The 13,255-nt window shown below is 31.4% G+C and overlaps 2 protein-coding genes across 6 annotated transcripts in view; one reads left to right on the plus strand and one right to left on the minus strand.

The window, feature by feature from the left end:
- LOC127708919 (uncharacterized) overlaps positions 1-5,237 on the plus strand; it is a 203,217-nt gene extending 197,980 nt beyond the window's left edge. For all 3 annotated transcript variants that reach the window (XM_052214093.1, XM_052214094.1, XM_052214095.1), the window contains exons 25-28: positions 1,428-1,460; positions 2,189-2,273; positions 3,748-3,849; positions 4,875-5,237. In XM_052214093.1, coding sequence (XP_052070053.1) covers positions 1,428-1,460; positions 2,189-2,273; positions 3,748-3,849; positions 4,875-5,040 — 386 coding nt within the window. In that variant the 3' untranslated portion in view covers positions 5,041-5,237. The remainder of the gene's footprint in view (positions 1-1,427; positions 1,461-2,188; positions 2,274-3,747; positions 3,850-4,874) is intronic.
- A 5,395-nt stretch (positions 5,238-10,632) lies between these two features.
- Positions 10,633-13,255, minus strand: part of LOC127707465 (filamin-A-like) — a 48,764-nt gene continuing 46,141 nt past the window's right edge. For all 3 annotated transcript variants that reach the window (XM_052211993.1, XM_052211995.1, XM_052211994.1), the window contains 2 exons: positions 12,009-12,200; positions 10,633-11,303 (listed from right to left, as the gene is read on the minus strand). In XM_052211993.1, coding sequence (XP_052067953.1) covers positions 11,113-11,303; positions 12,009-12,200 — 383 coding nt within the window. In that variant the 3' untranslated portion in view covers positions 10,633-11,112. The remainder of the gene's footprint in view (positions 11,304-12,008; positions 12,201-13,255) is intronic.

A 13,255-nucleotide genomic window follows, 5' to 3' on the forward strand; every position in this document is an offset into this window, starting at 1 on the left:
TTTTTGCCTATTTTCTTGAAAACTATAATAGATAGAGAGAATTTTTTAATTGCAAAAATAGTCGGAAGGACAAGTTCTACAATTAAATCTATGGTTGAAATCGTCAGTTGACTCCTCATTAGAGTTATTGCCGTTTGATGAGGATTAGTACAATTTATTTTTTTTGCGTTTTTGTCATATCTTAAAACTTATAATAGATAGAAAGAAACTTAACTAAACAAAAAAGATCAGCAAGGCAAGATCTACAATTAAAACAAAAGGCGGAAATTGTTCGACGACTCCTGATTGGACTTATTGCCCTTTAGTGACGATTTTTACCAATTTTTTTTGTTTGTTTTGCGTTTTGCCTTATATGATAAAAATTATAAAAGGTAGATAGAAACTTAAATAATCAAAAATGAGAAGCAAGACAAGACCTACTAACAAGTCAAATTTTGCCGATATAATTAGTATACTGTTACTTTTTATAGGAGTTATTGCCCTTAAATTAGGAAATTTTTTACCCTCTTTTGTGTTTGGAGCAAAAGCTAAATAAGATAGAGAGAAACTAAACAGACTTCAATGATCAGCAATATCAGTTAAAAAAAACAAAGATTTTTGTAATTAATTCTATTCTCGTCTACAATGTTGGAAAGTGTTCTTTATTGAATATGCATATAGACCAAGGTGAGCGACACAGGCTCTTTAGAGCCTCTAGTTCTGGTAAAATTTGAAATATTGTGTTATCTGAGGGATAAAAAATGTTCCGACTTGTTTAATAATAAATCATTAATTTATATCAATATAACAATAAGAAGATGTGGTATGATTGCCAATGAGACAACTCTCCACAAGAGCCCAAATGACACAACAATTGAGAACTATAGGTGACCGTACGGCCTTCAACAATGAGTAAAACCCATATCTTACAGTCACCCAGAAATAGCTCCGAAATGACAAACCCTGTTAATGTAACCATTACATTAACTCTTAGACATGTTCCTATTTCGCTTTTGAACAGTAACGAATATTAATTTTACGAAAATGTGCAAAAACACACAATAATATATGCTTGGTAGCGTTTTCGACCGTTTTTATGGATCATATTCAATATACTCTTCAAATAGAATACAACGATGAATTTCAAAAAGATTTAAGCAGATAATGCATGGACCCATATCCTTTCAATAGTAAAAATATATGAACAATTTTAACAATGGGTACATTTTGGGGTTAACAAGGCCTACTGCCTTGAATTGAACTGATATTGTGAGATCAGCGGCTTGTGAGGTATTCCATACTATCAAATAAAAGTGACTTTTGGTATTGTAGTATTTTCTTGAAAATGTCCATATTAATATTTGAGAACACATTAAAAGGTTTCTCCTGATTTCTTGATTTTGATTTTATCATTTTAAATATAAGACTTTATTTTTCTTATATTTTAGTACCAATACCACTATCTGGTAAAGAGAATACTTGTGAGTATTTTTTGGTAATACATTTTTATTTTAAAACAGTTGTACAATTGTTTTTTAGAAACTAACACACAGAGAAGTCCATACGATATTTTTTTTATGAAAGGGTGTTTGTTTGTTGAAGTGACCGTGTGTATATATTCATGTATTCAAAGATGTCCAGTGACTGGCTTTTATATCAATGTTTGTTATGACTCGTCGTAAACAGATGCACAGCAATCATGAGGAGCAATGCAGTTGTTTGGTCGTTATATTTTTCATACTAAAATCCTGAAATATATACACTTGCTGAAATATTGCATAGCAAAATGCATGAATATAATAGATAATATTGTTAAACGCTATATTTTGTTTTGATCGGAGGAAATTATGTTTAAAAGAGTTCGTTTCAATGTACATATTTGTAATTATCGGAGGCGTTAATTTCTTTTACAACTAAATATTACATTAGAGTTTATATTTTGTATTGATATCGTTTAGATATATTTTAAACACTAAAAGATCCACTTCAAACTTGTGTAAGCTGTCGGTACGATTTTAGTTTTTTGTTTAATCAAGCATGTTTCGAAACAGTTTGATAAACTATTTGACAAGAACTCAAAGTGTTATTAGATATAAAGATAAATAAAATAAAAGGAGCAAAAATCAGATATAGATTCTAATGTTATACTTATGTGTTACAGAACAAGAACAGATGCTGGAGTTTAAGCTATTTCACAATTTCATTTCAGTGAGCATTATCTTAGCAGTATGTACAAGTTGCACTATCCTTGGTATTTTGGTGGGTGTTATTGTGGTATATTGCAGACAAAAAGGGTAAGATGAATATCGTAGTATGTATTTACACTTGCACTGTGGGAAATCTAACGGTAAATTTTGATCTGCAGAAAATGCGACATATAGAATTCAATGAATCCATGGTTATCACTCATTCTTCTTTCAGGAATAAGAAAACCATACCTTTTTGAATCCCACGAAGTGCCAAGCCATTCGAGTTTTTGGACCTGCTCTAAAATACTGTTTTCCTCATTTACCAAAAACTTGGCTGATTTCCGAAAATGTGGGATTGATTGCAACTGTTTTGGTTCGTATATATCCTTGGCTTTAAAATATTTGGTTTTGATCGTCCTTGATGAAGATAAATTAAGAAAAGTTCTTAGGACGCATGAAATTTAATTGCCATTTTTTCACTATAGCTTCAAACACTTAGTAATTGTCGCAGGCAAAAGTCTAAAGTTTAATACAAGTAACTATTAGTATACTCTTCTACAAGACAACCCTAAATAAGTTTGGTGTTGAGAACACATGTCAAAATGCTGGTACCGGACTTTAAATAAGTGGCAATGTTTGCTAAATATTTAAAATGCAATCATTGACAACATACGGTTCCAAAGGGGGCCTTAATTGAACAACCTTTGGCTGCTAATTCAGAATCAGCTTTGTCCACAAAAACATGATCAACGAAGGCCGATTTTTTATCATTGAAAAACTTGTTCATGATCTTCTTTAAAAGCAATTATATAACCATAGGAAATATTATCTAAAATAAAATCACTGACACCACTTTGTTTTCAAAAACCAATATCTTTGCAATAATCAATGTTTTTTTAAGAATGCACTTTTACCTTAAAAGCAATTTTCTTAATAACAGTTTTCAAATAAGCTAACTTGTTCTAGGCAGGTCCGGAGATCGAGATACGTCAAAACTTACAATACTCTATAAGTCAATAAGATTCAGTTAAGTACGTTTAGGAAATGTTGGGGCCTTGCTAGTTCTAGTTGCCTTAGGTCATAGACGGCGTGAAGTAAACGTGTGTGATTTGAATAACTATGTTTTAATTTAAGTAGTCTAGTTCATTGACCACGTGGTAGCCAAATGATGCTTATGTTTACTTATATAAATGCCAATGATCGGCATGATAGGATAAAATTGATAGACGATTCCATTATTGAATACAGACATCATGGATAATCTATAGAATTCCTTTTTTCACTGGTTACAACAGCGGAATTAAGGTAAACGCGTAATAAGTTTTCAAGGATTATGGGTAGCAATTCTAGGATATATGGGTAAGCAACAGCCGGGGCTACGTGTATTTTTACGACTTGTAATTGGCCAATTAATACAGGAAACATATACTAAACTGGGAATAAGGTAACATAGGCACGTGTGTTAGATATCAGGAATAAATACATTAAATCGTCGTTCAATATATCAAGCCCATTTTATTTTCCAGAACTGCGTGTATATATCAGTTTTAAAAATTTAACGACTTTTTTTTTTTGGTAGAATTTGCAAATCGTATAAAATGAGTAATGATTGGGATAATGACTATACAATGGACGATGGCTGTTATAAGATTAGTAAGCCTATAATAGACCCAACAGCAATGTAAGTATCAATACGATTGTGAACATAACGAGCATATCTTATTTACAAATACATCATCGTTACTCAATATAGTAAAAGAAGATCTTGAATAAAAGTGAACTTGTAGTCTATGGAAAGTGCAAGTATTGTCTATTTTTTTAAAAACCGTTATAAATAGAGAAAATCTGACAAGGGCACAAATGTTCAAAAAGTTGAGTTCTACCAATTGTCCAACTATGTCAAAACTATAAGACGACTTCTTACAGGACTTATTGCTCTTAAATGACAAATTTTACCAATTTTTTTTTTTTTTTATTTTGGCCTATTATCTTGAAAACTATAATAAATAGAGAGAAACTTTGAAATCCAAAAATGATCAACGAGACCAGATCTACAATTACGACAATATGGTAGAAATCAATCGTTCGACAAATTCTTATTTGAGTTATTGCCCTTTGATGACGAATTTTACCATTTATTTGCGTTTTGCCGTACATGATTATTATATTACGAAATTATAATCGATAGATAGAAACTTAAATAAGCAAAGAATTATCAGCAATATAAGATCTATTTAAAAGTAAATTTTTGCCGATATAGTTAGTAGACCAAGGTGATCGACACAGGCTCTTTAGAACCTCTTGTATTTCGTTCTTTCTCGTAATAATCGGGCCTTAGTTTTCTTTTTTTTATAGTTTCACAATTTGCCATTCCCGTGCCCTTATAGCTTTTTAGGCAGTACGAGTTTCGCTCATTGAGAGAGGAGGTGGTGTAACCTAGAATTGTTTACACGTTTTCTTTGTTTATTGATGAATAGATGTATATACATAATATTATTTTGTAAACAGTTTCATATACTCTCTATGTATACGATGTAAATTATTGTATTTTTTCAAGAGCCTTTAAGTATTATAGTAATATACAACGTATAATATCAAAATATTTTATATATTTCCCTCCAAATTTTTGATCTAAATTGTATCTTTTAAGCTATGAAATCATCAAAATTACATATCTTCTTTTGTAACTGTATTCTTTTATTTCAGAGCAACTATTGAAGGATTTGATTTTGACACTATCCCATTAGGTGTAAACTCTCCAAGTCCCGTTAGCTATTCTTCACCGCCAACAACCATGGAGCAAGACAAAGCAAAAAATGTTTCAAAGCTCGCAGAGAGTGATGAGGATGATGATGAGCGGTCAATCTTGTAGAGAGAATGTTGGACACCCGAATCGTTGAATGGCATTAAAGTTGATTGTTGATAATGAAATATATCACATCAGCTTATATCGAATTTATACTGTAGTTCGTCTAAACATGTCATGAATACATATTTTTTTTTCGTAATGAATAGATATCGTAAATGTTTCTGCATGTAAATAGTTAATAAAAAGCTTCATTTAGATTTTATCTTGTCTTCGTTCCAGAAGTCATAAAAGAGAGCAGAAAGATATCGAAAACAAACTGAGAATACCATGACAAAAAACAAAATACGACGAAAAGACAAACAACAGTACAAAAACACATAACATAACATAGTTGAAATTCAGTCAACCAACTCATAATGGCGTCCGTAAATAATTTCGAAGGGATGAATTCAACTTCACCATATTTCGTGATATAAGCAGCAACACTCTAATCTTCAAAGATGTTTCCAAACGTGTATAAAACTTTAATCTGTGCAGTGTTTTTTTTTTTTAATGTTGAAAAGCGTTTATTAATGGCCACTAATAAAGTAGACAAATAAGTTATGATCAAGATGGAAATCATGGATCCATAAATATCAATATCACAAATGCATGACTAAGGGGATTTCAAAACTAACGAGAGCACTTGTTGATTCAGATTCCGAATAAAAGGTTATATAAACCAACTATAGTTTAATAAAAATTATTTCTATTTTAACTCTGATGAGTCCAACCAAATTTTACGAGGTAATATTCCGTTTATTTGAACATTTTGATACGGTCCTTCTATTTGTATAGTCAGTGTACGCTGTCTACCCGCTGATTGACGCTCCGCCACGTGTCGATAAGAGCAACACAACACCATGTGTTCAGTTTATAGTCAGTGGAGATATCGGTGTCGGTATAAGTGTCCGTGTAGATGACTTTTGTAAAATGTTTATTAACATTTAATGCCATGCCAAGAAATTTCCTCTGTTGAAATTTTACAAACATCCCATAGAGCAAATTACACGGATGATTAATATTGAGCATTTGGTACATGGCCGTGTTCTAAGCGACACGTACATGCAGGTCATTAATTAATTTGTTGAAATCAAATATTTTTAACTACTAATTGGTGCCGTAGGAGGTTCACCGGAGTTTTGAGCTTAGATTTCTTGGCATGTGCGAACCAAACTATATAAAAGTTTGAATATATTCATCCAACATTCATCTTTTTTTTAAGTTTTGTACTTCAATATTAATAATATAACAATGGTTTTGTCGTTGAATTAATGACTTGCTAAAACACCATAATATATATGGGTAATGGGTAGGATTGAGCCCACATAAACATGTTGAACCCCGCCACATGTGTATGTACCTGTCCCAAGTCAGATGTCTGTAGTTCAGTGGTTGTCGTTGGTTCATGTCGGTCATATTTATTTTCTGTAAATTGTTTTGTTATGAATCATGCCGTTAGTTTTTTCTCGTTTAAACTTGTTCATGTCGGGCCTTTTATCGCCGACTTTACGGTATGGGTTTTCTCATTGTTGAAGATCGTACGGTGACATATAATTGCCAATATTCACTTATCTGAACTTTGGTGCATAGTTGTCTCATTGGCAATTATCCACATCTCCTTATTTTTATATCGAATAAACAATCTAAAAAAAACATCATATAAAAAGACTGAACAACACGAACACCAACAAAAAACCGGGGGACGTCACAGGTGTTCTAGAAAGATAAGACCTTGCTCTCATGTGGCATCCGTTGTTTTGCTCATGTGGCATCCGTTGTTTTGCTCATGTGGCATCCGTTGTTTTCCTCATGTGGCATCCGTTGTTTTGCTTTTGTAACATTGTGTAAGTGCACGTTCGGTGATGTCAAATAGATTTTAATTCTGTTAAAGTTTTGTCGCTTCACTGAATGTCTCCATAAACTAAAGAATAAGTCTAAAACAATTATATAAGTTATCATACAAAAAAAATCATAGCAATCATTTAACCTGATTTATTTTAAATTCATTAATATCGATACAAAAGTTCATGTTACGCTTATTCTATTTGAAATAAAATGACATCGAGAAAGGTGGTAACGATAACAGTATCACAGACATTTCAACACGTTTATTATGCTTTGGATTTTCAAATACTTAGGCCTAGAACACCACTAAAGAGACATTGATTGGCGAAAAGCACTTCTGGTGCAGTAAAATTTGAACCGTAATTAATATTTCTAGACACGCCTTCGATTTCATAAAAAACCTAGGATGAGGACAATAGAATCATACAACTATACCTAAGATATACAGAAGTGCTGATCTATTTGCCTTCCTTTGTAAACCGTAAGTAAATGGCAAAAGAAGTATACCTTTGTTCAAAAAAGCGATTAAAGATACAAAAGGAATATTTAAAATACACAAATCGAAGGGAAACTGACAGCCCATGGCAAAAAACGATAAACGTCAAAAACACAAACATGTCCACAAAACACTATAACGAGAACTAAAGTCTGAGATAAAAAGTACAACAAAAAACACTGAAATCCAATCTTAACCAAAAACAGTTTCATCTCAGGTGCTCTGAAAAGGTAAGCAGATTCTGCTCCACTATTGGTACCCGTCATGTCGATATGTGTAAATACAAATTCGGTGGAAAGTTTCATTCGATGATGATACAATCGAAATCAAAATGATGGTTTCGTGCACGTGATGATCCCCTTTAGTATAAGGTTTTCTGTTGGATAGGTTGCCTTGGGGACCATATTTAAAGACCCTGCAGTCACCCCTTCAGGAAAAAATAAAAACAATGATGTTTTTAAACTTAGACTCACAGGAAAAAAATCACCAGATACCTGATGCAAATTAATCGCATACGACTGTACTCTGTCTATCATTACTTCATTTTTATGTAATTCTTGGCTCTCATTGCTTTGTCCAATCTAATACTGTAAATTCAGAAATTATTACGTGCATTTATTATTGCGATTTATTGCGAATTAACAAAAATGCGATATTAATTATTTCGATTTCTGAAAAAGCTGTAAACATATATATGTATCAAATATCAGAATGCGAGTTCTTATTAATGCGATAATCACTCGGTCGCATTATTCGCATTAATAAAAATCTCGCAATAATTTCTGAATTCACAGAAGTTCGATCATATGAGTAAAACTCTCTTAATACTGCGCACCACTATTTAGGAAATATGAAAAGATATTTCGAAGTAACAAGCGTTTTTGATAAAGATTAATACACTGCAGTCGCCTTCGTTCCCATTAGATAAAAATTCTAAGCATATTAATATTGATTCGTTACATATCTAAGCAACTGTCATTATGAAAAATTTTCAAATAAACTTATACTTTATCCTAAAGCATTGCCAAATGCCTAATATAAAAGGTATTTTGTCAAAAATGTTAAAGAATATCATAATTTCGACAATTAAAATCAATTAATTAATTTAAGGCGAAGGAGTTGGTAAGATTAGGACCTTATATGACCTTTATTTCCATATAAAATTTAAAGCTTAAACCATGACTAGGTAGGCAATATGTCTATTTGTCATGACTAGGTAGGCAATATGTCTATTTGTCATAACTAGTTAGGCAATATGTCTATTTGTCATGACTAGGTAGGCAGTTTGTCTATTTGTCATGACTAGGTAGGAAATCTGTCTATTTGTCATGACGTCACAAATATCTCAATTTCGGATTTCACGAAATTCACTGAAAACAGGTAAAATTTCCAATGATATTAAGGACTGAAAACATAGAGCGCATGCGTCGACTATAAAGATCTTTTTAAACTATGTTTTATAACAACTTACACGTTTGACTTAAATATTTAGTTTGTCGCTGCTTATGCTCTTTGTCGTGTATACCTAATTCTGAAGATTTGGCAACTTACACCACAATTTATCTTTTGGACCTTTTTGGGTGAGCAGGTCAACGCTAAGAAAAGTTTGGCAAAAAAAACATAAATGAAGAGACAATTATTGTCGAAAAGCAATATGGTACAGTAAAATTGGTACCGTTTATGTTAATATCGAATTAATTCCTTTCTGGGATAATAGTTATCCTTTCTGGGACAAAAGTTATTCCGGGATAAGGATATGACAGAAGTATGATACAACAAAAATAGACGGTACAATTGATCTTAACTGGATTCTCCCCTTTGTCAGAACAATTTCAACTATAAAAAATTAATGTTTATCGCCAATCACAATTCAAAATAATTACATGTTTGTCTGATAAGGCCAATACGTAATAAAAATACATATATATTGAAAATGATGCAATTTATTCTTTTATTTTATGAGGAAAGGAGATGGTGTATGGTGCAAGAGATAGAACGCAATTGAAGTATGGTATAAATGCATTTTTTTTCTCGGAATAAGGTCTCTACTGAGTAGAGCAATTGAATTTAAATATACGCTTCATATTTTTCATGAACCTCATTTATAAAAAAGTGCTTGAAGATAGAGAGGTAAAATGCATTATCAAATATCAAATTAATGAGCATTAAACATGGTAAAGTGTGATAAGTTGTTTATAAACAGTTCTTATATTTTCTTGTTTGTATCATATGAATGCATACGTGCATGAAATTACAACAGAATAGGAATTCAAAGAATACTTTTACTAAAAACTAGTTGATTGTTTGGGTTTTCATTTTCGTATGTTTGAATGGCTTCCAGTTTTATTTATGGGAAAAAAAGAGGTGTCCCGTGTAAACTATCGCCATTGACCTCTGACAAGTTGAACTCCCGTCATACTTAGAACGACAAAATTATTTTATATCTACCTGTGTGAAGTCAAACGCGCGTTCTACGCCAGTACTTAAAACCTTCCATCCTTTATGGGTGGATTTTACATAGATAAATAAAATAGTATAATAAAAAAGCAAAATGAGGATGTTATATTTGATGTATGCCTTTTTGTGCTTCTTTGTTACATTTGTTTGTTTTTATATTTATTCAGATGATAACACAATGTTGACTGATGTACCCCTATTTTTACATTTTTACCTATTGTGTCTGTTTGTTTTGTTCACGCATTGTTGTCAATATAATGGAATTTGATGCGACTGTCATACAAGTGAGAGGTTTATCTAGCTATAAAACCAGGTTCAATCCACCATTTTCTACAGAAGAAAATGTCTGTACCAAGTCAGGAATATGACAATTGTTATCCATTCGTTTGATGTGTTTGAGCTTTTGATTTTGCCATTTGATTAGGGACTTTCCTTTTTGAACTTTCCTCGGAGTTCAGTATTTTTGTGATTTTACTTTTTATAATAGCTGATCGAGTGTACGCTGCAATGTTTGCGAACGACTACATTCTCTAAACTCTATCGTATTGGTGTTAGTCTGAAGTGAAATAAGAAAATTTCGACTATTACCAGCCAATCAAAAAACAAAACCATGTTTTGCTTAAAATTACCTCCAATATATCCGTTAAATTATAATGAAGGTGTGTCATATTATTATGTATCCTAAGAATACTTTGATGTGGTATGTGAAGTTGAAATAAACAAATGAAGTTTTTTTTTATGTTTCAAACTACCGACCAGAATATGCTAAACTGTGACTTTATAATAATAATACTCTTTCAATTCAACAAACAATCTTATATGGTGATGTAAACATTTATTCGTGTAAATAGTACAACAATCCTTGTACTCAAATCTGAGTCAGTTGCCAACATATATTCCATACTATCACAAGGGAAAGTTTATATTGAAATGTGGAAAATTCATATCACATATTTTAATAACGTCCACTAAGTGATGCATTATAAACAAAAATATAATGCAAGTTAGCTTTAGTTATATTTTTACATAAAACATTTAAACTATTAAATTCTAATGTCATGACAAATTAGGGACTAGCCTAGGGAAGGAAAGAAATATAAATATTCATACAGTAAGTTTACTCTTTCGAATATAAAAGATTTTCCATGTACAATTTCATAAAAAATACTTCCATACCCTAACATTCTCAAGATTGTCTTTGTCAATTGGTAAATTATAAATATCGTAAATTTTATATAATTACAACTTGAAAATTTGAAAAAGCAACAAATGTTTGTATAGAGATTTGAATGTGTTTATCCTGCATGAAGAATAAATGGGCTGCCTGGAATATCTTCATCTCCGTATTTTACAACTAATGTATGGTCTCCAACCTCCTGTACTTTGAAACTGACAGTGAATTCAGTTTTTGTGTTTTTCTTGACCAACAGCTCGGGTTCTGCAATTCCACTTGGTGCAATCATTCCAACCATGAGCATTGCTGCTCCTAAAAATAATAGGTTTATAACTTTAAATGGCATACAAAAACCCGCATTCAATTGTGAAAATACTGTACAACTCATTCAATTGTGAAAATACTGTACAACTCATTCAATTGTGAAAATACTGTACAACTCATTCAATTGTGAAAATACTGTGCAACTCATTAAAAGTCATTAATTATTTTATATTTAATTTGTACTTGATATACAAAGGTAAATGTATAAGTTCACCACATAAATAGTTTGAAAAAGAAGTGGTTCATATATAAATGATTGTATATATGTGTGATTGTGCTTTTTTTTTAATTATATAATGAATAATTATCTCTTTTCTTTTAAATATTAAGGCATTTCAAGCTGATGGTAATCGATCAATGATATAATTTCAAAAACTGATAAATACGAGTATAATGGAATATTAAGAACCGAATGCGAGTCGTCTTGATTTGAAAACAAGCGTTATCTGTGCAAAAAGATAGAAATCACACGCCCACTTCAGCGTTACAGTTAAAATGTTAAGAGGAGGTTACCTCTTTGCTGTAGAAAATCAATAAATTTTTTCCTTTTTCAAAATCCCAATATGAGATGTACAATTTACCTTCTATAGTGATTACTATGTGTTGACTGATTTTTAAAGACGCAAAAAAGCGCAAACGTAAACAGGACAATCAATGATTTGTAATTCTATTGAAAAAAACACATGTCCTTACCAGCGTCCTTTACATCAACGGTAAAACTTTGTAGACGGCCAGGAACTGCCTTTTTGAGTCCTGGACCACGAACAACAACTCGTCCTGCGTCACCTTTGAATCTTGCTAGTGATTTTTGACCAGGTTGTTTCTCGACTGTTTCAACAACCATGGTACTCTGTTCATTCACCGGAGATGCCTTTCGTCCACTACCTGTAGCCAATAACAAACAAAAAAATATATGTTTTGTAACTCAATATGTAGATTTAATTGAAAAACCAATACCAAAAATAATAATGACATGAATATTAACAAATAACATACACGTTTATTGTCCAATCTCTGTGTTTCAGTGTGTTCACATACATAGTGTTTTCATTTTTACCAGCTTTTAATTGCCTTTAAGTTGTCTTTGCCAAAAAAAATGTGATTTAAGATATTATTTTAAAGTACCCTTTCCTTATTGTAAGGAATTGCTTTGATGATGAATTGTTTAAATCTATGATTTGCATCAGAAATGAGATTAATTATAGTGTAAAAAGCCAGTACAGTAATCGGGGATGCAACTGGTATGTTAAAAATACACTCATGTTAAATAGGTTATAAGACAATTAAAGTTTTGCCTACTTTTATCAATCTTTCAACAATTTTAAATTCCATCATCTAAACAACAACCATTCATACCATATACTACTAAAAGCTATTTTAGGATTATGATTTTAATTAAGAAAGTAAATGTTAGTTGAATGTATACAAAATTAGTGAAATCTGTCTGCATTATAGAAATCTATATAAAAAACCAATTCCATATAAAATTAAAACGTATTCATTTTACTCTCTGATTAAAGTAAGAGAGAATAGAAACGATTTAAATTACTATTGTGTGTGAAATTGGTAGGCTGCCGAAAAATAATTCCAAAATGAACCCAAGACAGTATTATAATAAACTTAAATTTAAAAGAATTATCGTTTTCATCGAAATTTATTTGCATTCTGTAATGTATTCTCAACAGAAGTAAAGACAACAAACTAAGAAAAGTGGAGGTGGGTAAACACTAAAACACGCAACACAAAGCAAAATTTAAAAAGAGTTCAGGAAAGATAAACTGATAGAGGACAAGCTTTTGTTATGTATTGGCTAAAACTAGTAATAAAACGCTTGGTCTATAAACAAGACTGTTAAGAGCTTTCAAATTGGATTCTTATCATAAAATAAATTGGAAAAGCTGATACTATAAATTTTCTTTTAATACTACAGATGATGCCTG

This window comes from Mytilus californianus, unplaced genomic scaffold (genome assembly GCF_021869535.1).
Source record: "Mytilus californianus isolate M0D057914Y unplaced genomic scaffold, xbMytCali1.0.p SCAF_7, whole genome shotgun sequence".
NCBI lineage: Eukaryota > Metazoa > Mollusca > Bivalvia > Mytilida > Mytilidae > Mytilus > Mytilus californianus.